Source organism: Mustela nivalis, assembly GCF_964662115.1.
Source record: "Mustela nivalis genome assembly, chromosome: 1".
Classification (NCBI taxonomy): domain Eukaryota; kingdom Metazoa; phylum Chordata; class Mammalia; order Carnivora; family Mustelidae; genus Mustela; species Mustela nivalis.
Genome location: NC_139020.1, coordinates 1,480,776 through 1,507,539, shown reverse-complemented (window position 1 = coordinate 1,507,539; position 26,764 = coordinate 1,480,776). Strand labels below are relative to the sequence as shown.

The window sequence follows — 26,764 nt, the reverse complement described above, 5'->3', positions numbered from 1 at the left end:
GGGACGGCGCCATCCGGTGGGCCTGACAGCGGGGGCGCTCGGGGCACCGAAGGGCCCGGGGCACACACGGAAGGCGGGTGTGCTTAGGGCGTCAAGCGACCCCGGGGGCGCTCAGGACACCGAACGGCCTGGGGCGGGGGGCGGGCAGATATACAAGGGGGTGTTCAAGGCACGGAGGGCCCCGGGTGCAGGGTGGGGAGGCCAAATGCTGTGCCAGGGGGCGCTCAGGACACCAAAGGGCCCCGGGGGCGGGGGGAGGCCAAATATTCAGGGGGTGCACAGGGCACCGAGGGGCCCAGGAGTGCGCACGGGAAGTGGGGTGGTGATGGCACCAAGGGACCCCACGGCAGTGGGGGTCTGCTCCGGACACCAAAGGGGTGGCGTGGGGGGGAAACAGGGTCAGAGGCACTCAGGTGACCAAGGCGCCTGGGGCTGTGAGTAGGACCAGGGGCCGCTCAGGGACCCAGAGGCACACAGGGAAGGGGAAGCAGGGGACGGCAGGGGCTATTCAGGACACCAAGGGGCCCCAGGGCACATAGGGAAGAGGGGTGCTCAGGACATCCGGGGGGTTGCTCATAGGTGGGGGGCAGGGACAAAGATGGCATGTTATCTTAGGGACTGAGAGGGACCTGTGCGCTTTCTCCATGCCCAGGCCCACAGACCTGGTGTCCCTCCCCTCCCCCCTTCCGCTCCTCCAGCCAAGCCGCGGGCACACCCAGTGGGGGGGGGGTGCGTTTTTCGGAGCAAAAGGAACAAAGGCCGGTGTGGTCAGCCATCTGTGGTGGGCACAGGGGACCTGGTGCGTGAGTTGCCTCAGAAGGCAGCCCCACTCCTGGAAAAGGCTCCACTGGCCCTCACGAGGAGCCTCACGTCCTGTCGGGAGCCACCGCAGGTGGAGAAAGGTGGTCCGAGGCGGGCGCACCTGTCCGCCAGCGACAGCTTGCCCGCGTTCACTTAGCGCACCCAGGGGAACGCCAAAGCCTGCACCCCCCACCAGGGCGCCAGGGGGACGGAGCCCTGTGCTAGGCCTGCCCGGCCTGGCCACGTGTCTCTGGCAGGAGCCGGGCTTCCGTCTCAGCTGCCTCCACTTCCCCTCTTACCCGTCCCTCCCGAGCCTGGTGACTGGGAGCCAAGCACCTGGCAGGGGTGCTGGGGGGATGGGTGCGGGAGGCTGTGCTGTGCCCGCCTTCCTGATGTTTCTGGAACGCACGCGACACGGCCGAAACTCAGCACACACAGAATCTGCATAACACCATTAATTACATATTAGGTCTCTCGGCGAGCGTCATTGAGTCTAAGAAATCATACAGGGGAGGGTTGTGTCCAGGAAGCAGAAGGCTGCAACAGTCATCATCCCGGTCTGAAAACGAGAAGCTGGGAAACCTCCAGAAACACTGCTTTTCGTAAACCACCCGAGAGCTGGGATTGCAGCTTTGCCATCCTTAAGTCCAGGCCCCTCTAATCGGTTTGGGAAGATATTTTCCCGGGTCTCGGGATCTCACCTTAAAGTCTTTGGAGGTGTCCATCCCGTCATTGTGCTCACTCCGCATACATCCGGGCCAGGCCCTCTGGAGGTCTGTGCCTGGAGAGGAAACGGGGTCCCTGTAAAAGTCCACCCAGATCCAAGGACACAAGGCCTGCTGAAAGGTAGGGCTGGACCAGGGCAACAGAATGTCCACCTGCCCCCACTACACGCACACACACGCGCGCACACACAAACGCACACCCACACCAAGACAGCCAACACCAAGAAGTAAGCTGGGGGCCTGTGCTCCGTCTCAGGAGAGAGACCCTCGCCCTCCCCGTGTTGGGGGCGCACGAGGAGGCCTGGACCCGAAGGTGGAGCGGGAACACTGAGAAACTGCCGCCAGCAAACCAGCCTCCCCTCAGCGCTGGGCGATGCCGGTGGAATTTGGGTCCGTGGACACACTGAACAAACCAGTACCACAAAACCCAGACCCAGTCGCCTCCCAGCCCCCAGACTCGACCCCCTGGGAGAGGAGCACCCATTTCTGGGTCAGCTCGGTCTCTGGGATCCTGCAGACAGCATCTGCTCAGTCGATGATTCCAAGACACACACACAGAGGAAGAAGCCCACGATCCAGACAGGAAAATCCAGATCCAGAGAGGACGCAGAAGCTGGGGTGGTCTGGCCGGCTTTGTGTCCCGGCTCCGGGGGAAAAGGTCAGCGACATGAAGGAAAAGGTGGGGCTTCCCAGCCTGGAGACGGAGACCGGGAATGTGGCCGCTGGAGACAAGAGCGCCACACCGGTGAAGAACGCCTTCCTCGGGCTGGCGAGCGCAGAAGACACGGACAGGAGAGAATCCAGGAGCTTCTCGAAGAGTCGAGAAATCACCCAGACTAAAAGAGGGGAAACAGGTGGGAACCAGGAGAACCGAGCAGAGGAAGTGCTGGAATGAATCATTTCGAACAGCCTGAATTGCGTGGCTGGAGACACAGCAGAGAGAAGGGGCAAGAGAAAGGTTTGCAAAAGTAACGGCTTCGGGTTTTCTGACCCTAAAGATACCACGGCTCGGATCCGAATTCAGGAGACCCAGCCGGGACTTATGCCTGCAGGAGGCACACCTGTCCCCACCGGCCGACGGCAAACAGAAAACACATCCCAAAGGCAGGCGGGGACCCACACACGGGAGCCGGAAGGGCCGTGCACCTGTCGCGGAAACCACACCAGCCAGAGGACAGTGAGGACAGGCTGCCAAAACGTGGCCACAGCCCGAGGAGCAAGCCTCCGGCCCGTGGTCCTCCACTCCGGCCACGTGTCAGAATCATGGGGAGCATTTAGGGACAAGTGCCCGTGGCCCCATGAAATCTGGAGGTAGGCTCCGGCATCGGTGGGCTTAAAAATTCCTCAGGCCGCGCGGAGAACCGCCAGTGTGTGTGCGGGGCGAGCCCGAGGCTCCGAGTGGGGAGCTGGAGCGGGTCTGCCACAGGCAGCCCACCACGTGCCCTCAGCCACAGTGAGGACACTCCAGGCACCACGGGACTCAGAAGCCGCAGGGGGCCCTGCAGGCCAGAGCCGTCAGGATGGAACTGGGGCACTGCTCTCAGTGTGGACAACGTGGTCCTGGGGCGGTGGGTGCCGGATGCCACAGTAAGTCACCCAGGCGGAGAGGGAACCGGAATTCTGTGAGCCGTGGGGGTCGTGAAGGCTCGTTGATCACAGGGACCCTCGGACGGGAACCAACACACGGTGAAGCCACCAGAGGCCAGTTCTAGGTCTGTTGGGTGGAGTCCCAACGTGACCGCCAAAAGGGGGACTCCTGGCCCCCTCCCAGATGCTAGGGCTGGTAAGGACGGACCCTGTCATTCAGGCACATGCAGAGACCGTGAATTGGCCCCCAAGCCTTTCCCAGACGGGCCCGTGGCCATTTTCAAGGGTCGCAGGGTCCCGGAGGCAAGGGAGCTCCCTGAACTTCTGGGGTCTTCTATCCCGGCTCTGTGGAGACCCCAGCCAGCCTCGGAGGCCCACGGGGCAGAGGAGAAGGGCCTTGCCCTGAATCCAGCCCACGGGGCCTAGTGGGAACCAGGAGCCCCAGACGTCCCCTCACTGGCTGTGGTTGGAGAAAGGGCCGATAGGGGCCGCGGGGGCTCTTAATTTTGGCTCCAGCCTGGCTCTCGGGCCTGGAATCGAGCCCCCACGTCAGGCTCCACACCCCGCCGAGTCTGTTCCCATCTCTTTCCCTCTCTCACTCATAAATAAATAAAATTAAAAAAAAAAAAAAAAAAAAGGCTGGATGGGCGCGCTGACCCAGGGTGACTGGGGTCGCGCGGAAGAGAGGTGGGCACAGAGGGGAGGCGGGTGAGGACACGGAGGAGGCGGCCCGGGACAAACGGCCTGCTGCGCCTCTGCCGGCCGGGAGACACTGACGTTTAAATCCTCCCGGCGGTGGGATGTCCGTCGCGGCAGCCGAGCACACCCACGCACCCCACTGCCCTGGCTGCCCCGGAGCCGGTGCACCCGGAGAACCGCTGTGGGCCGTGGACGCTCACGGGGCGGTGATGCCCACAGCAGCGACCCAGCTGTGCCCGTGTCCCCGAAGGCTTTCCCTCCCGCGGTGGGGACTCAGAATGTCTCCACTCTGGCCTCAGGGTTTCCATGGTTACGGGGCAGAGGGGACGGTGACATCAACCTGAGCTCATTAGGCCGGATGGGGACAGGAGCCGGCCAGAGGCTTCCCCGGCACCTGTGCTCCCCGAGGCAGCGGCTGACCCCTTCCCCACTCAGGGGCGGCCACAGGGGTGCCTTCCTGGGGCTCCGGCTGCCCGGGACGGGTCAGAGTGTCCCAGTAGGGAGGACAGTCACGATGCACTAAGCACCGCGAAGGTGGGTGCTGCATTTGGGGGACCTCTTGGGACTTCGGAGGTGACCTGGTCCACACCTGCTGTGCTGCTCTCACCCACGTGCGGGAACCTCCTTCAGGCCACCACTCCGGAGAGGCGCCTGGAGCCGCCTGCCCTGGGCTGGTCACCAGCAGACCCTGCCGCACGTACGCTTGGTGCGCCTTTGGGCAGGTCCCAGGAGAAGACCCCACAGAGACCATCTCTCGCCCTTGGGAGGAACACCTCGCCCTCTGCTGACAGCCGTCCTCCCCTTGAAAAGCAGGTCCTTGCTCGTGGGCACTGGGGGGCGGGGGGGCTCCCTGCCCAGACTGCCCCGCTCTAGCACCTGACCCACCGGTCAGCAAGTACACGTGCACCTCAGGGCCGCGAGGAATGGGGCGGCAGGTCGCGAACACGCCCAGACCCGGCACCACAGAGGCTCAAAGGTCCTGCCGGCCGACATCCCGCCTCCAGGCCGGGGGGGGGGGACAGCATCCCCACCCCCGCTCCCAGGCAGGGGTCATGTCTTTCCAGCTCTTAGATGCTGGGGCAGTGCGGTCGACACAATGAAATGGAGCCCCAGCCTTGGGGCTCCCCGAGTCCCTCCGCAGCCCACCCACGGGACCACAGACCCGAGAGGAGCCCACGAGCACACCGCTCTGGGATTTCAAGGGGGAGCCTTTTCCTTTCCCAGCCGGCCTCACCCCAGCAAATTCAGGAACCGTCTCTTTGGTGTGATGCTAGCAGGCTGTCCTAGAGCCCGGCCGGCCATGCGGTGTGGCCCGAAGGACGGCTAAGGGCAGGCCTGCTGGGGCTCAGGTAGGGCCCATGCCCCCTGCCGGTAGGCCCCTGGGGCTCATCGTCACTGGGACTCCTGCACGGACGCTGGGGAGAAGTGCAGACCTCACGCTCAGTCGCGGACCTCCCCAGAGAGACGGGACCAGAGGCCACAGGCAGGTGACACGGACATGGGCGTGCAGTGCCTCCAGCTGGTGCTGGCGTCATTCTAGAGAGCTGAGAATCAACAGCCCAACGGCCAGGTCATGTACCCATAGCCCAGCAGTTCTCACCGCAGTGCCTGGTCCTCAGACCATCAGCTGGGCCACGGGCCCCCAAGGGTCCACCCTCGGGCACCGCCCGCTGTCCCTCACAGTCCCGTTGGCCATAACAGGCCAGTGCCAGAAGGGCCTTAGGACGGCCCCCGGCCCAGATGCCCACACCCAGGTCACCTGCTCGTGGCCTCTGACCCAGCCCCACTCCAGAGCCCCTTTTCTCTGGTGTATCATCCTTGAAATGGGCTGGGAGAGAGAGCCCAGTGGTGCTCCGGGAGACTTCGCATGTGAACCTGGTCATGCCTAGAGGAGACACAAGCTGGCCATCCTGACGGGGCTCTTCTGATCTGGGAACCAGCCTCGTCCTCTCCCCGCTACCCGCTCCTTCCCAGCAGGTCCCTGCTTACCTGGACGCCTGCAGTGCCGCAGCCGGACTCTGTCTCTCTTCCGGCCCAGGCTGGAAGGTCCTGGAGACCCTCTACTGGCATGAGGTGCCCAGGGCGAGCACTGTCCTGCTGGCCCCAGCTGCACTGGGGCCTCGGGAGCCGCCCGAGCCGATCCCACGGGGGCAACATGGAGGAGAGGACCTCAGGCAAAGCCGTTTCCCCCAGGCTCCTGCGGACAGACCGGGGCAGGCTCCACCACCGAGGGATGCTCGGGTCCAGGCCTGCGCCCCCCCACCAGGCCGTGGCACACACGTCCCTCTCCCCTCTCCTAGGGTTCTTGGGACACGTCTGAAGGAGGAATGCATATCTCCAGAGGACGCAAGTCCAAGAGAGGCTTCTTTCAGGCCCTTCACTCAGGCCGAGAGACTGGGGAGCCCCTAGGAAACATGCGATTGGATTCATCTTCTACACCTGCACCAATGAACAGTCCAGAAAGATGGTGGCTCCATCGGTTAAGCGTCTGACTCTCAAGTCTCAGGGTTGTAATTTCAAGCCCCACCATGGGTTCCATGCTGGGAATGGAGCCTACTTAAAAATTTTTTTTCTTTTTAAGGCACTAGAAAAAAACATAGACAATGTATGCTCATAACTTTGGAATGAAGAAAGGCCAAGTACGACCACTGAAAAAGCCATAAAGGAAGACTGATGTTTATCCACATAAAAATGCAAAATTCCTTCATGATAAAAACATGTGTGGGATGATGGGTGGACGGGGCGGTGGGTGGACGAGCCGATGGAGGGAGGAGTGGAGGGGCGGGGAGGCGGGATAGCTGGATGGGTGGGCAGGAGAGTGGATGAGTAGAGGAGCGAGTGGATGGGAGGGAGTGGGGGGAGATGGGGAGATGGTAGTGGATGGATGGATGGATGGGTGGGTGGGCGGTGGGTGGTTGGGTGCATGGGTGGTTGGGTGGGTGGTTGGGTAGATGGACGGTTGGAAGATGACGGGTGGAGGGTGAATGTGTGGGCAGATAGGTGGGTAGACACAGACATATCCTACTGACCCCACTTCTCTAGTCAAACTCTGCTACATTTGGTGGCCAAAAGAACAGGACAGTAGATCTGAGTCAGGGGACAGATTACAGCACAGGACATTTCTTCAGGTAACTGGCCAGGGAAGTGTAGACACCCGAATGGGGGGAGGGAATGGGGTGAGAGCTGCCAGGATGCCTGAGGATGTGCTTCTGGGGCTCCCGGTAGCAAGCAGGGGAGGGCTGAGGCCGAGCAGAGCTGGCGTGTTACGGTCACCAAGGGGGCCCGAGTACTGACGAGGAGCGGGAGATGCAGGTGGAGGAGGCCACGGAGTCTTTCCAGGCCGTCCACGAGCGCGAGCCTTGTTCTCAGTGCGGCAGGAGCTGTGGAAGGTTTGAGTGGTCCCTCCATGAAGCTTGCAGTTTAAAGGTGTCCATCGGGCCAGGCTGGGTAAGAGGCTGCAGGCAGAGCAGAGACGAGCACGCGGCGGTCTGCACCCGAAGTCTGGGCTCCTGAGAAGCCACGGTCATGGGGCAAGGTGCCCTACCCAGCCGGGGTCCTGCCCACCCGCTCCCCGCCTGTCAGGCACCGAGTTAGCAGCCCTACGGTGAGCAGATGAAATGCGCCTTATGCCTGGTTAACGATTCTCGACACCAAGTTAATGTTCTTTCTGCCTGCTCAACAGTTCTCCATACCGGCTTAACTATCCTTTTTTATGCTTTTTTTTTAATTTTTAAAAAGATTTTATTTATTGGAGAGATCGAGAGAGAATGAGCATGGGGTTGGGGGTGGGGAAAGGCAGACGAAGAGGGAGAAGCAGGGAGCCCGATGCGGGACTCGATCCCAGGATCATGAGCTGAGCCGGAGGCAGACGCTTGACCGACAGAGCCCCCAAAGGCACCCCAAGGTTTACCTTTTCTTCATACCGAGTTAGCTGTACCTTGTGCCTGGTGAACAATTCTTTATGCCGAGTTACTCCCTCTTCCAGTTCCCTGGGTCCCCATTGTCGGCCCGGCACGGCCCCCAGCTGGCAGCGCCCCTTCCCCACCCCCTGCCGTCTAAACAAGAGAGTCAAAGATCATCTTGAGTAGCCTGAGGTGGCCCCCATGACTTCGTCAAAATGCTGAAAACAAGGAAACAGGCAATGCTGCTATCAGGGGTATGAAGTCCGGCATCAGGAGGCCTACGGAAAATCCCGAGCCTCGGTCCCCAGCCTGAGAGACGCCGGGACTTCATTTCAACAAATGTGGGTCACTCCGAAGTAGAATAAGAAGTGGCTCCTAAGGAAAACACGGTTCCGGGGGGAGGGGGCGGAGACCGGAGACCCTGCTGAGGACTTCCATGCGAGGACTTGGGTGCAGGTGGTTGGGCCAACCAGTGGGGTGCCTGGGGGGCTCTGTTGGTCAAGTGCCTGCCTTCGGCTCAAGTCTTCATCCCTGATCCTGGGTGTTGGGTCCCCTGCTCTGCGGGGAGCCTGCTTCTCCCTCTGCCCCTCCCCGCACCAGGTGCACACACACGCTCTCCCTCTCTCAAGTAAATAAATAGAATCTTAAAAAAAAAAAAAAAAGTGATTTATCTGTGGTGAGCAGCTGTTCTTAGCATCCAGGGTTCAAACAATGAGACCACTGCTGCGGGACCGGGGTAAACAGCATCCTTCAGCTCTGGAGAGCAGAAACCCCACCAGATCACGCACGTTGTGGCCGAGCTGCTCCCCTGGTGTTTCTCCGCAGGGTCAGTGTCTGCTCTGTGCGTGGGGTGGGACCTCCAGACCAGCGGCCTCCAGCGCTTTCCGGGGGACGTGGCGGAGCTGTTGGGATGGTCTCGGCGGCTGACCCTGGCCGGGCCAGAGAGGGCCCCAGTGAGGGTGGGGTGCACTCCCAGGCCCAGTACCCAGCTCCTGCTGGTGGCATTGCGGAGAGGCCAGGCTGCCTGCCAGCAGGGGTGCAGGACCCCAAGGGCCCCAGGGATCCGTGGCTGCAAGGCCCCGGGGAAGAAAGCCGTGCCAGCCAGTGAACATCTCCAGGCGTGGGGCCTCCAGACGCGCGGCCATCTGTCCACGGTTGCAGCTGGGGTGACAGATATCCGTGCACCTCAAGCCATTTCTATCCTTGGGCAGATCCTCTGGACTCACAGGCCGCCTTGGGGGGCCATGTCCTCAGCAGAATGCATGGGACCGGGGATGGGGGCGCAGCAACACTGCGCCTTCACCCCTCCCAGCATCCCGCAGGGGGAGTCCATGCCTCCTGCCCCACCTCCCGCCAGGCTTGGCCGGACACCTCTGTACCAGGGCACCCCACAAAGACGTGGCTGCCGCCAGAGCCGCGGGCTCCTCCACCTCGATGTGGGGCCAGAAGCAGTTCTCCGGCGGCGGCGACAACGAGACAGCAGGCGTCTGCAAAGCACTGGGCATCGGGAGCCTGCAGCTCTGGGGCCTCACGGGGCACCTGCCGCCCCTCCTGGAGGGGTCAGCACCCAGAACTGCCGCTGAAGCAGCCGGGCCCGAGACCGGCCCCGCACAGCCCCGAAGAGACCAGCAGGAGCAGCAGGCATGTCTGAAGGGGCTAGTGGGGGGGAGGGGGGGCGGGGAGCCGCAGACCCTGCAGCAGCCAGAGGGGCCTGGTCCCGCCGCTGGAATCGGCTCTGGCCTCCCCTGCCTCACGCCTCCCGTCCTGCCTCTGCTGCACCCCTGCGGCCTCACCCAGCAGCTCATCTGTGCCCACCGCACAGCAGCGCCTCCCAGTGAGATGGGGGGGCGGCGGAAGGCCCCCCGGGGACGGGCTGATGGCAGGGAGCCCAGGCCGGGGCGAGGCCCCCCGGGGAGGTGGCGGCCACGTGCTCAGTGGCATCCGCAGACCCGCACATGACACAGCCGGGCTCTGGGAGGACAGCAAGAACGCGCGGGTGGGAACGGCCACGGACCCCCCCGACGGCGTGCTTCTTAAACCCCAGCGAGGGGACTGTTTCTCAAAAGCGGACATCAGGATGGAAGGACTTCATTCACCCGTCCTTGCCAAGCACTGGTCTTGCCATAATTAGACTTTGAACTTTCTCAACAAATCCGAGGTGACTGTTTCCTGAGTGGCCCAGATACCCTAAGGACATGAGGGGCACAGAGATACCCCATGACTGCACCTGGACCTTGATGTCCCAGGACAAGCCTGCACTGCCTGGTTCCCGCCCTGTGACCCAGAAGTGCCCCAGTGCGGCTCCTGCACAGCCTTGGGGGACACCAGGTGGGCTCACATGGGATCGCGGTGCCGACAGTCTCGGCCTTCGGAGTTTGCAGCACAGAGGAAGTCCCAGAGATGCCACGACTTCGGCGGCCGCCCCAGGTGCTCCGCAGCAGCTCAGAAGAGGGACAGGCGCTCCCCACCAGCCGGGCACTGAAGACCCCCACCCCGGGGGGTAAGTCTGCCGGCAGTTACAGCAAGGACACGAAGCTCCAGGCAGAACCGCTTTCTCCCTGTTCTCTGTGTCTGATTGCAGCTAAGCCGAAGGAAAACAGTGGTGGGCGGGAGAAGGGGCAGGGGTGTGCAGAACACCAGCCTGAGTCTCTGCACTTGTTGGATGCACAGCAAACAGCTGGGGGAGAGGGTAACAGGTAACAGACAACTTGAGGATGTGGCAGTCGCCCCCTTGGCCATGGTACCGAAGCCAGGATTGCTCTCACACGTGGGATAGGCCAGAGGTCTCCATGCGGCAGGGCACCCCTGCGGCGCAGTCGGTTCCGTGTCTGACCGCTGTCTTGGTTTCAGCTCAGGTCACGATCTCAGGGCCATAGCATGGAGCCCCATGCCAGGCTCCGCACTGGGCGTGGAGCCTGGGTTGAATTCTCTCCCTCTGTGCACACCCTGCCCACCCACAGGCTCGCTCTCTTCAGAATAAATCAACCTTAAAAAAAAAGTCTCTATGTAGAATGTCTACCTGCCGCTCTTCAAGCAGTCACCTAATACGACGGAGAAATGAGACACGAGGACACGAAGTGTATTGAACAAAGTGTGTATTAAACTGTTTTTTGGAAACTGGTTAAAATTAAGGCACTCTGAGCTTTGTGGTTTCCTTGAGGTTACAATATACGGCTGCTCCTAGGCCTGTTCCAGAAAAAGCACAGGGACTGCGACAGCCCCCGAGACGCCCTGCTGTGGGCTCCGCACCCCGGGCCGGGATTCCATACACGGTAGGAGAGCGGGGGCTCGGCGACCCGGACGCGAGACCGGGCCGGGCCCAGAGTCCACTGTGCTAAGGCAGGGTTGCCGGAGTCGGTTACAAAGTTTCTTTTATGAATACACAGTGAAAGACAAAGTCTGCAAGCGGCTATAAAAGACTTAGGAATGTATCATAGTACTTTAAACTGCAATTAAATGCCCAAGAAGTCTGAGAGGCGACAGAGTTTGCGGAGGTCAGCTTCCCCGCTCGTGGGAATTCCGGGACGGCGCCACCCTTTACGGGACGCCTGAGGGACAGGGCTCTGACGGCGGGGTCGCAAGTGTGAAAGCGGAATGTGTCCTTCTATGTTCCCGTCCACCCACTTTCTCAGAGACAAATGTCTTCCTAATCCGAAGCCATGTGGCCCCTGGGCCTGTTTTCAGAGCTCAGAAAGGCTGTTGACGGTCCTGTCATTGTCGGCCACCGCCCTAGACGCCAAATGCTTGGTCTGTTTCCTGAAGTCCTAGACCTTGATCTGACAGGAATGGAATCGCACAGAGGCGAGCCTAGAGGCCACGGCCGGCCTCCCGAGACGCGGCCTCCACAGGAGGCCTCCCCACACACCCGCAGGAGCAGGGTTCCGGGACGGGGCTCGTTTGACGAATACGTGGAAACCCCTCTCGCCGGAAGACACCCTGCCTCCCCGGTGGGCAGAGCCCCAAAGAGGGGCCTGCGGGTGCTTGGCCCCTCCCTCTTTCGGGACAACCCAGGGTCCCCAAGTGACACAGTGCCGCCAGCCTGACAGGCAGGAGCCTCGCGCACACAGAGCCTGCCACCTGCTGTCGCGGGCAGGAAGGCGAGCGGGGCGGCGGCCTGTCCAGGCCCCACGGCTCTGTGTTCTGGTGGCAGTCGGCCGGAGAGGCAGCTTTTGGGCTTCCACTGGGAAAAAAATCTTGATGTTCTGTTAAAGACACGAATTAAAAACTATCCAATAAGTGGTCTGAACTTTGACAGTGAAGTTTTTTGGTGGAATGTTTTAGGTGGAAGAATGAAATCCTAGAATTATTTAAAAAAGAAAGAAAACGCAACACAGACCCAAGGTGAGCAGAACCCTGGTGCTGTTTGTGCGCCGCCTGGGGAGGCCGCTGGGCTCAAGGGGAGTGGCCGAGGGACAGGTGCCACCCCCCACCCCCCGCCCCCATCAGCACGGAAGGCAGGGGCGGGTGGCTTAGTGTCGGAAATGAGTGACAGAATGTCCTTTCCTCCTCACATTAGCAACCAAACCAAACCACCCCACCCCCGACAGGCTTAGTGTCTCAAGTGACTGAGGACAGATACAGAGAAGGGGACAGAAGCTCTCGGGCGCGGGCGGCCATGTGCTGTGTCCTCGGCAGGGGTGGGGCGGGCGGTGCTCTCAGTTGTTCTCGAACCGGGCATACGGGTTTTCTTCTTTAAACAAACCTGGAACGACAGAGCCCCGGTTACAAAGTCACTCACGGGACGCAGCGAGACGCGGAGAGCAGGACGGCGGAGTTGTACGGCCGCACCCACGGAGGCCGCACGAGACAGGCGTCCGGGCGCCGCGCCGATCCCAACGCCGAACCATGGTGACCTACAAAACCACCTTCCCTTCCTCGTCCTCGTGGTGGGACGAACCTAGAACAAGGTGACCTTCCATCTCCCTGTTGCGTGTCCCGACGTAACCACAACGTACTTGGTCATCAGCCTTAGGTGCCAAATGCACAAAGACAAGTTCCCTCCCCGCACCCCACAAACGCACACCTCTCCCCACTTCGGAAACCTGCCCCTCATGCCGCCGTCCCCAGGGGCGGTAGGACACAGCCCTCTGCTGTGGGAGACACTGGGGACGTGGGGTCTGTCCGAGGGGGAGGACTACGCGCCTCAGGACTGGGGAGGAGGCCCACAAGGTCTGGTCAAGGGCGTTCAGATGCCAAACGCCACACACGCCGTCATGCTGGGGAAGGACAAGGTCCAACGGCTCCCAGCTGTCTTTTCTAGTGTTGAGGGGGAGAAACGGTTCTGCGATCAGAAGTCGAACGGCTTCTAGAGCCTAGAGAAGGGCTTCATCCATGCCGGGGCTGTGTGTCCGCCGCAGCGCGTGCCGATCCGCGGCTCCCGAGGGCCCCCGGGAACCCTCCCGCCAGCTCCTTCCGAAGTCCAGTTCGCTCTATGGGCTTCGCGTCAGCAGGTAAGAGCGAGCTTCATCAGTCAAGTACGGGCCCCCCGGACCAATGAAACGGTCGGCAGGAGCCGCCCCGGGGCGCTGTTACAGGGACGGCGTCTGCCCCTGAGCCCGGCCTGAGACGCCGCCAGGCCCAGCATGCACAGGGCCAAGGGGAAGGCCTGGAAGCTACGTGTGCCGGCAACGAAGGCACTTCGGCGTGAGTCCGTGTGAGTGCCCGGGCACACGCTGTCTGGTCTTTATATACACTGGCGTTAATCAGACGCCAACAAGCTTCCTGCCACGCTTTTCACCGTCATGGAAAACCAAGGGGCCCAGCTGAGGGGAGCAGATGCTCAGTGGGCACCGGGGGCAGAGGGCACCGTGCCGAGACCGCTAGACAGGTCATCTCGCCCGGAGATGGAGTCTGTCACGGAGTCTGTCACCACCTACACGGGGAGGAAGCCCCGGACCCCAGGGCCAGCGCCAGGGGCAGCGAGAGAGACACGCAAGGCTGGCCGAGACAGGGGCACACGGAGCAGAGGCCGGGAGGGCGCTAACCAGAGAAGGCTCTCGGCGGCCGGACATCTCACCTTCAACAGACGAGACCCAGTGGCGGGAGGAGGGGCAGTCGGGGCAGCCTCGTGCCTGGGAACCAACACCGGCAGGCTGGTGGGGTCCCCTCAACCCCGGGCGACCCAACCCAAGGACGTGACAGTCAGAGGAGGCCCATGTGGATGGAGGTGGAGGCGTGTGGCCATCAGCCCGGGCCAGAGGGACTTGAGCCCTGGGGACGCACTGTTTAGTGCCCAGGATCTTAAAACACCATGAAACAGTTCTTCCATACGGAGAACTCCACAATGAGTGCACCAGCTGGACAGGATTTTGAAATTTTCCTCGTACTTAGCCTTTGGCCTTGCTGCCTGGTCCACCTACCACAGAGCATCTCATCTGGTCACGGGGTCAAGGGAAGCTCCAGGGCCCAGGGCTGCAGGCCCCGTGGCGGTCGCCAGGGAGGCCCCGCGAGTCCCCTTCTCCCAATCCCAACCGCTAACCCCAAGAGCAGGCTTAGTAAAGAATGAGTCACCCCCCCGCCTCGGCCCCCGAACTCTCTCCAAACGAAACCAGACAGAAGGCCTGGACATGGACAGCTGTGGCCAAGTCCCTAAGGGGAGCACAGCCCGCGAGGTCAGGTGTGGGAGCAGCGTGCACCCAAGGCGGCGAGGCGGGGAGGCCTGCGGCCACCACGGACACCCCATGTCTCCCAAACGTGGGGACAGGCCAGGAGCCACACAGAGCCTGGTCACATCCCCCGCCTGGGAGTGAGCAGTACTAGGAAGTCTGGAGAGAGAAAAACACGCCAGGGTTTCATCTTCCAAGACACTCGTGGGCTCGCTCGTCCCAGCCCACACGGAGCACGCCCAGCTGCCCAGCGCGGGGGGCGGACGAGGGAAGCGGTCACAGCCCCCAGCGCAGCATCTGCTCCCGACCAAACCCAACGGATGTGGACGTTCCATCCGCCCTTACCGTATTTTTTTCTGATTTCATCGTGTCTTGATTTCATCTCCGCTCTCCTAAAAAACAAAAGAATCTCATTTGGCATCAGAATATCTCATGACGCTAAAAGACGTTCTCGTCACTTCCTTCCAGAGAGGCCGGGGACAGGCGCGGATGGCCCTGGGCCGGGCAGGGTGACGACCGGCACCGTCTTCTAAGGCCGCTCCCGCGTCCTGTCATTCGGTTGCTTTAACAAAGGCGATTCAAATGCCCAATACTAAGATTTCTTAAAATATTTTTCATGTAAAGAAGCCACGCTGATAAGTGAAAACCTAACAGCGCGCTCTGCACGAGGCTGGGAATGTACATGTGCTCATCCTTCTCCAGGGCTGATGGCCCTGCGGGGACAGCACCCACCGGCAGCACCTGACGCGGCAGCACGTCTCCAAGCCACACTCCCGCTCCTGTCAGGCAAGGCCCGGGGACCCGCCACACCTGCCACAGCGGCCCGGCCCGTGGCCGCCTCCCACGCGCTCCCCAAAGCGCTCCACGAGGGGAGAATGGGGTCTCGGCGTGCTGGCTGCAAGAGGCCCGCCCCAAGCACAGGCAGACGGGCGTGTGCTGGGCCTCTGTCCCACCCGTGGCCGCCCAGGATAAGAACCCACGCGCTGTCCCACGACCCCAGCGTGTGGCCCACGGGCCCCCCAAAGCTGGAGAGCGCTCGGGCCCACAAGCGACACCTGCCGCGGCCTGGCAGGCCAGCCACCCCAGCCCGCACCTCTCCTCCTGCCGGATCCGGCGCTCCTCGCGCTCCCGCGCCGCCCTCTCCTCGCTCTTATCCGGCTTGCGGCTCCTCTTCCTGCGGCAGCAGCAGCAGGCGCAGCACACGGCCACGGCCAGGAGCACGGCTCCCCCCACCACCGACAGCGTGATGATCAGCGCCTCGAAGTTCACTGCAAGGTCAGCCGGAGTCAGGGGGTCAGGACAGGGCCCCGAAGGAGCCCCCCACCCCTGGGGGCAGACGGCAGTCCTAGAACTGGGCCGGCCCCCAGATCGCCTCTCAGGGCGGGTGTGTGACTCGAGAACTTCTCAATGAACCACCACAGCCCCAGGCCACAGGGCCACAGGCCACAAGGCAGCATTTCTCAGCGGGGTAAGCCTGAGGTGACTTAGCAACAGGAGCCGGGGAGGAGAGAGCCCCGCAGGGCGTGCAGACCGGCCTGACACACTGCTAGACTCCGTGGAACTTTGCAAACCAAAGTGAAGCCTACTCCCGTCACCTGAACCCAAGTCCACAGCCCGACACCACCGGCCCTTGAACACGGTCTGCACCGCGCGGGTCCATGATCTGTGGGTATCGGCTCCCCAGATCCAGGCCGGTACTGTATGGACACCGTCTCTTCCTGATGACCTTCTCCTGCACGTTTCCTTCTCTGTGGCCTACTTCCCCGTGGGAGCACAGCACGGGTGCACGTAACACACGCGCACACACATGTGCACACGCACACACGGACACATGCACACACATGCACAGGTGACTGCTCTGCCGTTAGCAAGCCTCTGTCCCCGGCAGGGAGCAGCAGTTCAGCTTCTGGGAAACCAGCAGTCAGGCGCGGATTTTCAAGTGCGGGGCGTCAGCGCCTCTAACCCCTGGGCTGTTCAAGGTCGCCTGCATTTTCTTCCCTAGGGACAGCTTCTGACCCTGGCAGTCAGAGGGACGACCGTGGAGCCACAGAGTCTGCAGATGGCTGCCTCCTCGGCTGCCAATGATGTGATGATTTCCCATCAAAACCCAACTCCTCAGACAAACACATAGTTAAAACAAGCTTCACGATTCTAACTTCTCTGAAAGGCTGATAATAAACCCAAACCCGGGGCGCCAGGATGGCTCAGTCGATTAGGCGTCTGCCTTCGGCTGTGGTCGTGATCCCAGGGACCTGAGATCAAGTCCCACGTGGGGCTCTCTGCTTGGTGGGAGCCTGCTTCTCCCTCCACTTTCCCTCTACGTGCTCTCTTTCTCTCTCAAATAAATAAATCTTAAAAAAATAAGGGGCACCTGGGTGGCTCAGTGGGTTAAACCTCTGCCTTCGGCTCAGGTCATGGTCTCAGGGTCCTGGGATCGAGCCCTGCATCGGGCTCTCTGCTCGGCAGGGAGCCTGCTTCCCCCTCAACCTCTGCCTGCCTCTCTGCCTACTTGTAATCTCATTCAAATAAATAAATAAAATCTTAAAAAAAAAAAAATTAAAAAATAAACCGAAACCCGCCAATACTTTTCTATTTAAATCAAACCAGAGCCATCAAGAGCCAATGTGTGCGCTCGTCCCATTCAGACGGCCACCGAAGCAGCTGCGGGAGGGAGCTCCACCCCAGACGGCAGGGTCCCCCGAGTCTGCTCTGTCTCCTGGGACTGCAGGGTCACGCGTGCTGTGCTGCGCCAGGGGAGGGCCCGGCATCGGCATGCACAGGGACACCACCGCCGGGAGCCTGACACACCACACAGGTCAGCCGTGAGCCTCACAGGCTGGCCTCGAGTCCGTGCACGTCCTCCGACCAGCAGAATCAGGGTCCCGTCTGATGCAGTGTCCTCCAAGCCGAAATCACTTGGCTTCTCCTCCTGCCGCCTGTTCCGGAAGAGCCGCACGGTGCACCGTCATGGCCGGCATGTGATCAGGGAAGACCTCCGCGGGCAGGTGGCAGCAGGTGTGGACAATAGAACTTTCCAACACTGCACTTAAACACCCAGCAGGTCAGCAAGATACCTGGCTCGGAGACACGTCTGCCCCCAAACAGCTTTTCTGACTAACAGCTAAAATGAGTTACAACCACAGAAATCCCACGGGGCGCCCAGGGGGCTGGGTCAGTGAAGGTCAGTTAATCGTCTGCCTTCAGCTCAGGTCACGATCCCTGGGTCCTGGAATCGAGCCCCACATCGGGCTCCCTGCTCAGCGGGAGCCTACTTCTCCCTCTCCCACTCCCCCTGCTTGTGTTCCCTCTCTTCCTGTGTCTGTCAAATAAATAAATAAAATCTTTAAAAAAATACAGAAATCCCAATCGTAGTGGGAAAAAACACTGTGGGCCCCCATTCCCAGGAGCCTGAGCCGCCTGGATAAGATGATTCTGAAGTTTTCTATCAGAACAAAGAGCTCCTGTGGCGTGAGGTCTGGAATTACAGTCCCGTGCTGCCCAGACATCTAGGAGGCCTCGGGGCCCTCCCGGGATCCCCAGACAGCACGGCACAAGCCCCCGGCCCTTCTGCATCGCCCCAGCCCTCCTCACTGCACGCAAGGACCGGGGACAACCCCACTGACCCAAGTCCCAGGAGGCACGCTTCAGGTCCACGCAGCCCCGGCACAAATGACATCACGTGCACCTTCTCTCGGGAAGCAGGGGCACCTGTCCCACCCACGGAGCGCGCCTCCCGCAGCCCCTGGCTCGTTCCCTGCTCCCCACCCCCCAGATGAAAGTTCATCTGACCCGTGACAGGCACTCAGCCTGCCCCACGGCCCTGAGGCAGGAGCCTCACTGCACAGGAGACTGATCAAAAGTGCCTCCACGTAAAAGGTGGAGTCATCAGAGAAATGCAAATTAAAACCACAAGGAGATACCACTTCACACCCACCAGCCAGACTAAAAAGCAGATGCCTGACCACCCCAAGTGTTGGCAGGGCCAGGGGACAACAGGAACTCCCGCAGCCGCTCCGGGACACCGTCCGCAGACCTACTGCAGGGACCCCGTGACTGTGCCCGTGGAAGTGAGTGTGGGCTGCTGCCCCACGAGCCCACTGATGGCAGCACGGGGATGCCAGCGTGCCCCCAGCAGCACCAGGCGTGGACACCTGCAGGGCACCACGCAGTCGCCGCACAGACTGGCAGGACACAGGCGTCCAGCCCCCGGGGACTGCCAGCAGCCCTCCCGGGAAGCGCGCCCTCTCCCCGGCTGCAGGCTCCCCGTGGAGAGCACGTGCTCCAGCAGCCACACTCACGGAGCACAACCAGACTGTCCCAGACAGCACGGATTTGGCCAGAACGCTGCGAGAACGAAGACTTACCCCAGCACACGCCCCAGCGTGCGGCGCTCAGCTTACAGACGGAGCTGGGCGGCAGGACCCTGCTCACGGGGTAGTCCAAGCACGCCTTGCTGGTGTGGCACCACAGACACTGGGAGAGAAGGACGTTCGGCACGGGTCAGAAGTGCACCACACGCACCCAAGAACCAGACCGTCCGGGCCTCGGCCCCCCCACCTCCTGCTCCCCCTCGGGTGTGGGGCTGGAAGGCCTCGGCCCCCACGCCACCCCATCAGCTCCACCCACGTGGCCCACCAGGGCTGAGGTTCCGCAAACCCTCTCCCACCAGGCACCCTGCCCGGCCTCTTGGCCTCGGTGCACGTCCTCAAAGCTGCCAGGTGGCTCTCTGCCCAGAGTCTTAGCACAGCTACTCCTTCTACCCAGAACATTCTTCCCCAAACACGTGTGCCCTCCCCTGAGCGCCCCCTCACCACCACCCCGCCTCCCCATCGCCTTCCCGTCAGTTGCACCCCCCCAGCGGGGTGCCTATCTCCCTTCATCTGCAGGAGGGCAGGCGGGACCCGGCGGGCCCACGGGCGGAGCGCAGTAAGTCGGTGTCACTGGGCTTTCGTGGCCCTGGAAAACACTGGCCTCTCCAACAGCATGGGGGGCCCGGCCATCTTACAGACAGTGCATCCGGGGGCGCCTGTGTCCCTTTGGCTCAGGATGTGACCTCACGGTCCCGGCATGGAGTCCACATCCGGCCCCCTGCGCAGCGGGGAGTTCACGTCTCCCTCTGCTGCTCCCCTGCCCATCCTCTCTGTCTCTGTCTCTCTCAGATGAATAAATACATTAAACAACAAATAGCAGCGCATCTTAGCTCAAAGGCCCAGGCCCAGAACCTCAGAGCTGGGGGGCACCCCCCGGACGCTCCTGCCTGAGTCCCTGAAAACACCAGGGACGAGGCCGGTGCAGAGACGGCAGCCCGGGCCGCGGCCCTCTCGGGCGCTCACGGCACCAGGAGCGCGCGCGCGGCCTGGACGGGTGCTCAGGTAGCCCTCTCGGACCCTCCTCGGGTCAGGCCTTGCACTTGGTACTTTGAGTCCGAAGGGTAAGCATTTCACAGACTTGTCTTCTCTGAGATTTTCAAAAGGAGAAAAAACCAGGCATTTGAGCCCCCGGCCAGGGGACAAGTCCACTGCGGACAGGACGGACAGGAGGAAGACGGAGCCCGGGCTCTCCCAGGGCTACACGGCAGGCGTACACCGCGCAGAGCGGCGGTCGGGTCCCTCCGCTCTGGCCATCGGAGACCACCCTCCCTGCAGCAGCCTGGTCCTGGAGAACAACTTTGGGTAAGTCCTCCATTTTCAAATAATGCAAGTTTCCAGTGTCTAGAGCTTCCCAGCTTTCTAACCGTGTTACTGAAAGCCACAGGCGCTCAGGAGGATGGCTGTCCTTGGTGCGGAGCAGCTCGGGCGGCCCCAGCAGGTCACTGTCTGGCACAGAGGGGCCCAGGGCCGAGGAGGGGGCTGTGCTACTTACAGAGACATTTTTCAGGCACTCCTCACAGGTTCTGTTTGTGTTCTGGGAGCAAGCTGTGGGGAAGAAGACACATCACTGAGTCAGGCCAGGCTCAAACGTGCACTCAGGGCTGGGGGGAGGGGGGAAGGTTCTACTCCCAAACCCGGAGCCACACACCGTCTCCTGGCACCCAGCCTTCCAGGGGCACCCACAGGGCCTCAGGGAGGACGCAGAGCCAGCACCTAGGCTCCCATCTGCAAGAGGTTGTGGGGCAAACAGGCCTCGGCACAGAGGCTGTGTCCACAAACCCCAGGCCTGCTGGCTCCTCAGCACACACTCTTCTTGGGAGCGCCAGGCCGCAGCAATGCCAGGCCCATGAGACCAGAGCCAGGCCTCAGCCCCCCAGGTCCACCAGACCTGCAGGAAAAGGCTCCACAATCAGCAGATGCCGGTCCTGAGGCACCGCATGGCCCTGGCCAAAGCGCAGGCAGCCAGCAGGTCTGGAACTCCAGCGCATGGCGAGGACGGAACCAGGATATGAATGAAACGCGCCCGTCCCTCCTCCGGCGTGTAGCACCACACCCGTGACTCAAAACACACACGGGGACCTGGAACCTGCGTGCGAGCTCACCCGGCAGCAGGAACCGGGGCGAACGTCAGAAGCAGACCCCACCCCACACCCACCAGAGGGACCAAAACGAGAAAGACCCTCAACGTTCAGTTTTGGCGCGGACACAAAGCCACTGGGAACTCCGGGAGGCGGGAGGGCAGAGGGTTCCACCGCTGAAGAGAAGAGAGGGCGTCTGCTCGTGAACCAAACCTACACCTCCCCGGGGGCTCAGCACCCCCACCCAGGTAGCGCACCAAGAAAGTCAGGGTGTAAGGCCCCAGGAAGACCTGCACGGAAACGCTCAAGACTTCATCTGAGAGCCAGAGGGAGCGCGCGAGAGCACGCATGGGGGGGGGGGGTAGAGGGAGAGGGACAAGCGGGCTTCCCGCTGAGCAGGGAGCCCCCTGGGGGGACGGCGCCACCCCAGGAAGGGGGATCATGACCCGAGCCACAGAAAGACGCTTAGCCAGCTGAGCCGCCAAGACGCCCCAGCACCCTCCTAGCAACAGCAAAAAGCTGCGAACAGCCCAGAAGCCCCAGCACTGGAGGCTGGCCGCGCGTCGTGCAACAGGACACTGCGGAGCCACTAGAAGCGCACTGGGCGCCTCACACACGGACGATCTTGGCCGTAGTCCGGGGACCCGTGGAAACCCGACACGAAGGCCATCCCACTGGATTCCCGGGACACGCAGCCCTGGAGCAACTGCCCTAAACCAGGAACGGGACCACGGTGGCCTGAACCTCCAGAGAGAGAGGCGCATCCAGAGCTGGACAGGGGGCCAGGGTGACACAGTGTCCTTCATCCCACAGTATACATGAGACCCTGCATTTCACAGTGAGGGCTTCACAGAGCCTCACAGAGGGTTCGGGAGGGCACAGGACAGCTCGGGCACAGAGGAGACACAGCAGATCGCCCAAGGGGAGGCTGTGCGCAGCCCACAACCCCGTGTGAGATGCGGGCCGGGCACTCCAGCCCCCGGCTATGCATGCGCCCATCGTGCCCGCTGAGCAGGACGCGCACAGAGCGGCCTGGCACCGGTCAGGCCGGACTCGCCCATGGTCTGCCAGCCCAACACGAGCCTGCTTCACCTACAGCGCGGAAGCCCACTGAGCACCTGCTGGCCGGCATTCCTGCGGGACGGCGCTCCTCGCAGAGCCCCTGGCGGTGTGCGGAAGCCCCTGCCAAGTACTGCTCTTACCACACACCTGACCTGGCTCCAGGAAGGAAAGAAAACGGACGACCCACGGAGCACCTGGATTCCTGCAAGCACCCCAGTGCCGCGGCAGCCGTCGACAGCAGCAGGTACAGGCGCCGGGCAGCGGGACTGGCCGTGCCCAGAGCAGGCCCGGGCCCCTGGGCCAGGCCAGGGACTCCACTGCCACACCCACCCCTTCACCCTGGCTGCTGAGGGTCTGGAGGGCGACACTCGGCAGCATAGGGGCCTTAGTTTCTAGACACTGTCCCCCTACCAACTGGAGCCAGGACTCCTGGGAGAAACAGCGGATCCCAGCACCGGGACAGAGAAGGACAAGCTGGACCTCAGACAGACGGCCGCACCTGAGGGCCACCAACTTCGGGGTCAATGCAAAAGGACCCAGAAGCCCACTTGAATGGGGGGGGGGTCATCCTTGTCCAACAGGACAATGACAGAGTGACTGACTACAATAGACTCTAGCCCCTGGAATGGTCCAGGATCTCACACGGCCATGGAACCAGCAGAGGGAGGCCAATCGGCCAGGGCAGAGCGGTGGCAAAGGGCTCAAGGCCTGCCGTTCTGCAGCCTCAGTAAACCTGGAGGCCAAGGCCACCGTGGCCGTCTGTGAGGTGACCAGACACTTCTGGTCTCAAAGCGTCTCCTTAGAAGGAGATGAGGACAGGACAGCGGGACGGATGCCGGCAGGGCCCCGAGGGGTGCAGGGGAAGAACGGCCGTGCACTGCTGAGTCCGGTCCCAACGCCCTGGAATCCATGCCAGAGGACAGCAGACAAGACCGACCCGACCGCGGCGGTATCCGGGGAACGGAGCCGAGTGCCCCGGCGGGGTCCTGGACGTTACGGGACCACCAGCGAACGTGTACAGAAACCGCAGACCACGTCGCAGCGTTCGCGGAGCACACCAACGCTGACCGGCCAGACTGGGCTCGGGGCGCTCCCCCGTGGCCCCGAATGCCCTGGTCCTCGGGAGGCCCACCCTGCGGGACGTCGGGGCGAAGGGCCGCAGAGAGCCAAGTTCTGACGGTTCGGCCATGACGGTAACGCGCTGCCCGGCCGCGCAGACGGGGAAGCGCCGAGCACAGAGAGCGTGGCAGGTCCGCCGTACGGCTCCTTCCTCCCACTTTTCTGCAGCTCTGACGTTTTTCTGAACCGGCAGGCAGGGAGCCGCCGTGAAAGTCTACACAGCTGTTGACACGCCCCTTCGCAAGTCCTTCTGGAAAACTCTACAAGAAAGGGTGTACTTCTCATCAGTCTTAACAGAGCGGCCACGTTGGGAGGGCGTAGAACTCTCTCATGGGATTTTTTTCCTTTCTGAAGTCTTTCTGACAGCTGGACTCGTGTGGACTACACTCCCAGACACACGCCATTGGCCTCGTGCACGCCGGGCCTCTGGACCAGAGAGCCAGAGTCCAGAGACACCAGTGCCCTCCTGCCCCTGACCCAGCACCTGGCAGCTGTCCATGCCCGCAGAAACCGCCCACGGCACTCCTGAGAACCAGCAGCCGGGAGAAAGCTCCATTCTCTCTCTCCAGATCACCTTAGCATCTGGGCGACATACACTAACTCCCAGCTCCTGCTTCAAGGACCAGGCCGCAGAAAACCATGCACTGACCACCAGAGAAGTCCACGCCGTCCTTCCGTCTCTACGTCTGACACTAGGAGTCAACATCCTGGCTCTGGAAGTCCTGGGATCTTTGGCTGAGGGTCCACTGACCAATGGTTAGAAAACCTGACATGCTGGTCCCTTTGAAAACTAAATGAAAAGACAAATGAAGAAAAAGAAAGGTCCTTGTGTTCAGATATGTCAGCCTGTGGTCCCTGGTCACACTGTGGCCTCGAGATTCCGGGGAGCCTGTTCAGGACAGAGGACACGTGCTGGTGTGCGTAGAGAGATCCGTTTTGAAAAGGTGAAGGAACAAGTAAGATCACATTCCCTGTGCGTGTGTCACATGCACAGGCCAGAGGGCGGCACCAGCGGGTCCCTGGGAGGCCACCGTGCTCACTCCGTCCAGGGACAGAGCACCGACCTCACCGGTGTCACATGAGGAACAAGGGTGCAAAGTTCATTCACAGAAACGTGCTGCTCATCTGCGTATCTCAGAAAAAACAAAAGAGCCACGAGTGCCAGACAGCCCTTGGCTTAGGACAGGTTACACCCCAAGAACCCCACTGTACGTGGAAAAGATCCCATGACGAACCCGGTTCCTACACCCAGCCAATCTTAACCATGCTGAGAACGCTTCCGGTGGCCGACAGCTGGCCAAAACCACCTCGTACACTGCCTGTCTGCCGAGGGAGCGTGGACTAGCTCCCGTGGCTGACCGGACACTACCCCAAGTGACCCACAGAACAGCGGTGTGACCGCAGGGCCGCCCCGGCTCCGGACAGGACTGCACATTGCTGACCTGGGCAAAGACCCACATCCCCAGTTCCAAGCACCGGCTGTCCTGAATGCCTCTCGCTTTCGCACCACCGCAAAGTCACAAAGTCCTCCGGCGGACGCGTGTAAATCGGGGGCGGTGTGCGTGTACAATAATAGGCAGCACGTGGAGACACGCTGTAGCGCCCTCACACAGGTCTGGAAAGCACTGGTTCTCAGCAGGAGACCGGCTGGAGAGGAACAGCAAGTCCCTCCGAGTCCAGTGCCCTCGGTAAGGACAGTAAGGGTAGGGGTGGGACAGGCCACCACAGAGCTCCTCTGCGCCCTCAGGCAGCTGGCTCATGGGGGCATCCGTCCCGATATGCGCGCGCACACACACACGCACACACACACACGGAAGCAGATTTGAGATCGGTCCATGGGGAAATAAACATTCAACAGGGTCACACAAGAAGGGTGCCCTGCCGTGCCACGCAGAACCCACCAACGCCTGGGCTAGCCGGGAGCGGAGAAAAACACGCGCCCCAGGGCAGCGCGACCTGTAGGCCCTGGAGCCGAGGTCAGCTGGATGCCAGCACAGCGATCACACGGCACCTCTCCGCAGCGACAGAGTCCTCAAACAGGCCCAGCCCTGACACTGCCCGGCTTCCTGGCCTTTTCCCCAGGCCCAGAGGCTGATTTGAGCACCTTCCAGCCCCCTCCACGGCCCCACAGCAGACCACCCTCCTGCAATACTGCACTTCTGGAACCTTCTAAAACGTCAGTCCAGCCCTGGGTCGTACACTCCCTTCGAGAGCACTGTTTCTCGGTGGGTCCCCCCAGGAACTGTCTGTTGACCACCACGGCCCCAGCACCCGGCAGCACAGTAAGGACGCACACCCGCCCCAGGTCCAGCGTCTGCACACACCGCAGGTCCCCTGGCACCCTGCTTTCCCGCCTCCACCGAGGCACGCAGGGACGCCTCCCCGAAGGGAGTGGTGCCCCCTGCGCCACACCCCCACCTGCCCTCCCCCCAGTCAAGGGCCTGGCACCCGGACACCCCGACCCGGCGGATGCGGGGCCAGCAAGCGCTCCTCCAGACTTGGAATCTCAACCGCCCGCCTCCTTCAGAGAGGACAGCGGGGCGGCAAGCGGTACTGCGCCAGGACCACCCTGCAGGCCCGGCCCCCACCGCGCCGGACGCTGAACCCACACAAACGGTGGCCCCTCCACCGGCCCAGGACCCCGCGTCCCACCCCACCGCCCCGCCCCGCCCCGCCCCGCCCCGGACCCCACCGCCCACTCCACCTCCCCGCCCGGACCCGGACCCCGCGCCCCCTTACCCGCCCCGGACTCCGCGTCCCTCGGCACCTCCCTGCCCCGACCCCTACTCGGACCCCCCGCGTCCCCCCGACATCCCCGCCCCGCCCCGGACCCCGCGTCCCCCCCACATCCCCGCTCCGCCCCGGACCCCGCGTCCCCCCCACATCCCCGCCCCGCCCCGGACCCCGCGTCCCCTCCCCGCCCCGCCCCGCCCCGGACCCCACCGCCCACTCCACCTCCCCGCCCGGACCCGGACCCCGCGTCCCTCGGCACCTCCCTGCCCCGACCCCGACTCGGACCCCCCGCGTCCCCCCGACATCCCCGCCCCGCCCCGGACCCCACGTCCCCCCTCACCTCCCCGCCCCGCCCCGCCCCGGACCCCGTGTCCCCTCCCCGCCCCGCCCCGCCCCGGACCCCGCGCCCCCTTACCCGCCCCGGACTCCGCGTCCCTCGGCACCTCCCTGCCCCGACCCCGACTCGGACCCCGAGTCCCCCCCCCGCCCCGCCCCGCCCCGGACCCCGCGTCCCTCACCCGCCCCGGACGGCTCCTGCGCCGCGGCCGCCGAAAGCAGCAGCAGGAAGAGCAGCAGGAAGAGCCAGCGCCGCGTCAGCCCGGGAGCGCCGCCGGACGCCATGCTGGCCGCAGCCCCTCGGCCGGTGGGTCGGACGTCAGGCGGACACTGTCCACCTCCGCGGCGGGGCTCGGCGGGCTGCCCCCACCCCCGGAAGAGCCTCACGCCGGAAGTGGGCGGGGCGAGGGTACGACCGAGTGCGCAGCCGCGGGTCCCTGCTCGCCCCGCCCCAGCCGACCCGCCCTCCCTCCGCGGCCCGTGTTCCCCCGCCTCCCGAGGCGCCTCCCGAGACTCAGTGCGCGTGCGCGGCTGAAGGCCAGGCTGCGGGGGCGGGGGCGGGGCCGTGGGAGGCGGGGCTTGCTGCGGCTCGGTGCGCCTGCGCGGCTGCAGGCGGGGGACGGTGGGGCGCGGCGGGTGTCGCCGGCCGCAGGGGTGCGGTGACCTGGTCCCTGAGGCCATGCGGCGGTTGCAGGGTGGCCCGGGGACCTGGTGGTGGTGTCCTCGTCCGCAGCCGGACGGGCCCCG

General features: G+C 62.8%; 1 protein-coding gene across 1 annotated transcript; it reads right to left on the bottom strand.

Moving 5' to 3' along the window:
* Positions 1–10,792: 10,792 nt before the first annotated feature.
* On the bottom strand, positions 10,793–26,521 carry PTTG1IP (PTTG1 interacting protein). The gene is made up of 6 exons (XM_082720285.1): positions 26,200–26,521; positions 20,182–20,234; positions 18,684–18,792; positions 15,413–15,587; positions 14,665–14,711; positions 10,793–12,416 (listed from the first exon to the last, which is right to left on the bottom strand). The coding sequence occupies exons 1-6, from the start codon at positions 26,300–26,302 to the stop codon at positions 12,370–12,372; spliced, it is 534 nt and encodes a 177-aa protein (XP_082576411.1). The 5' UTR covers positions 26,303–26,521; the 3' UTR covers positions 10,793–12,369.
* Positions 26,522–26,764: the final 243 nt, after the last annotated feature.

What these genes read in the sequence shown, in the direction of transcription:
- PTTG1IP (XM_082720285.1), bottom strand. Translation starts at nt 26,302, where the DNA reads ATGGCGTCCGGCGGCGCTCCCGGGCTGACGCGGCGCTGGCTCTTCCTG. An exon ending in GCAGGAGCCGTCCGGGGCGG is followed by an intron (nt 20,235 to 26,199) that starts GTGAGGGACGCG and finishes TCTTCCCCACAG; the next exon opens with CTTGCTCCCAGAACACAAAC. An exon ending in AGTGCCTGAAAAATGTCTCT is followed by an intron (nt 18,793 to 20,181) that starts GTAAGTAGCACA and finishes CTTCTCTCCCAG; the next exon opens with TGTCTGTGGTGCCACACCAG.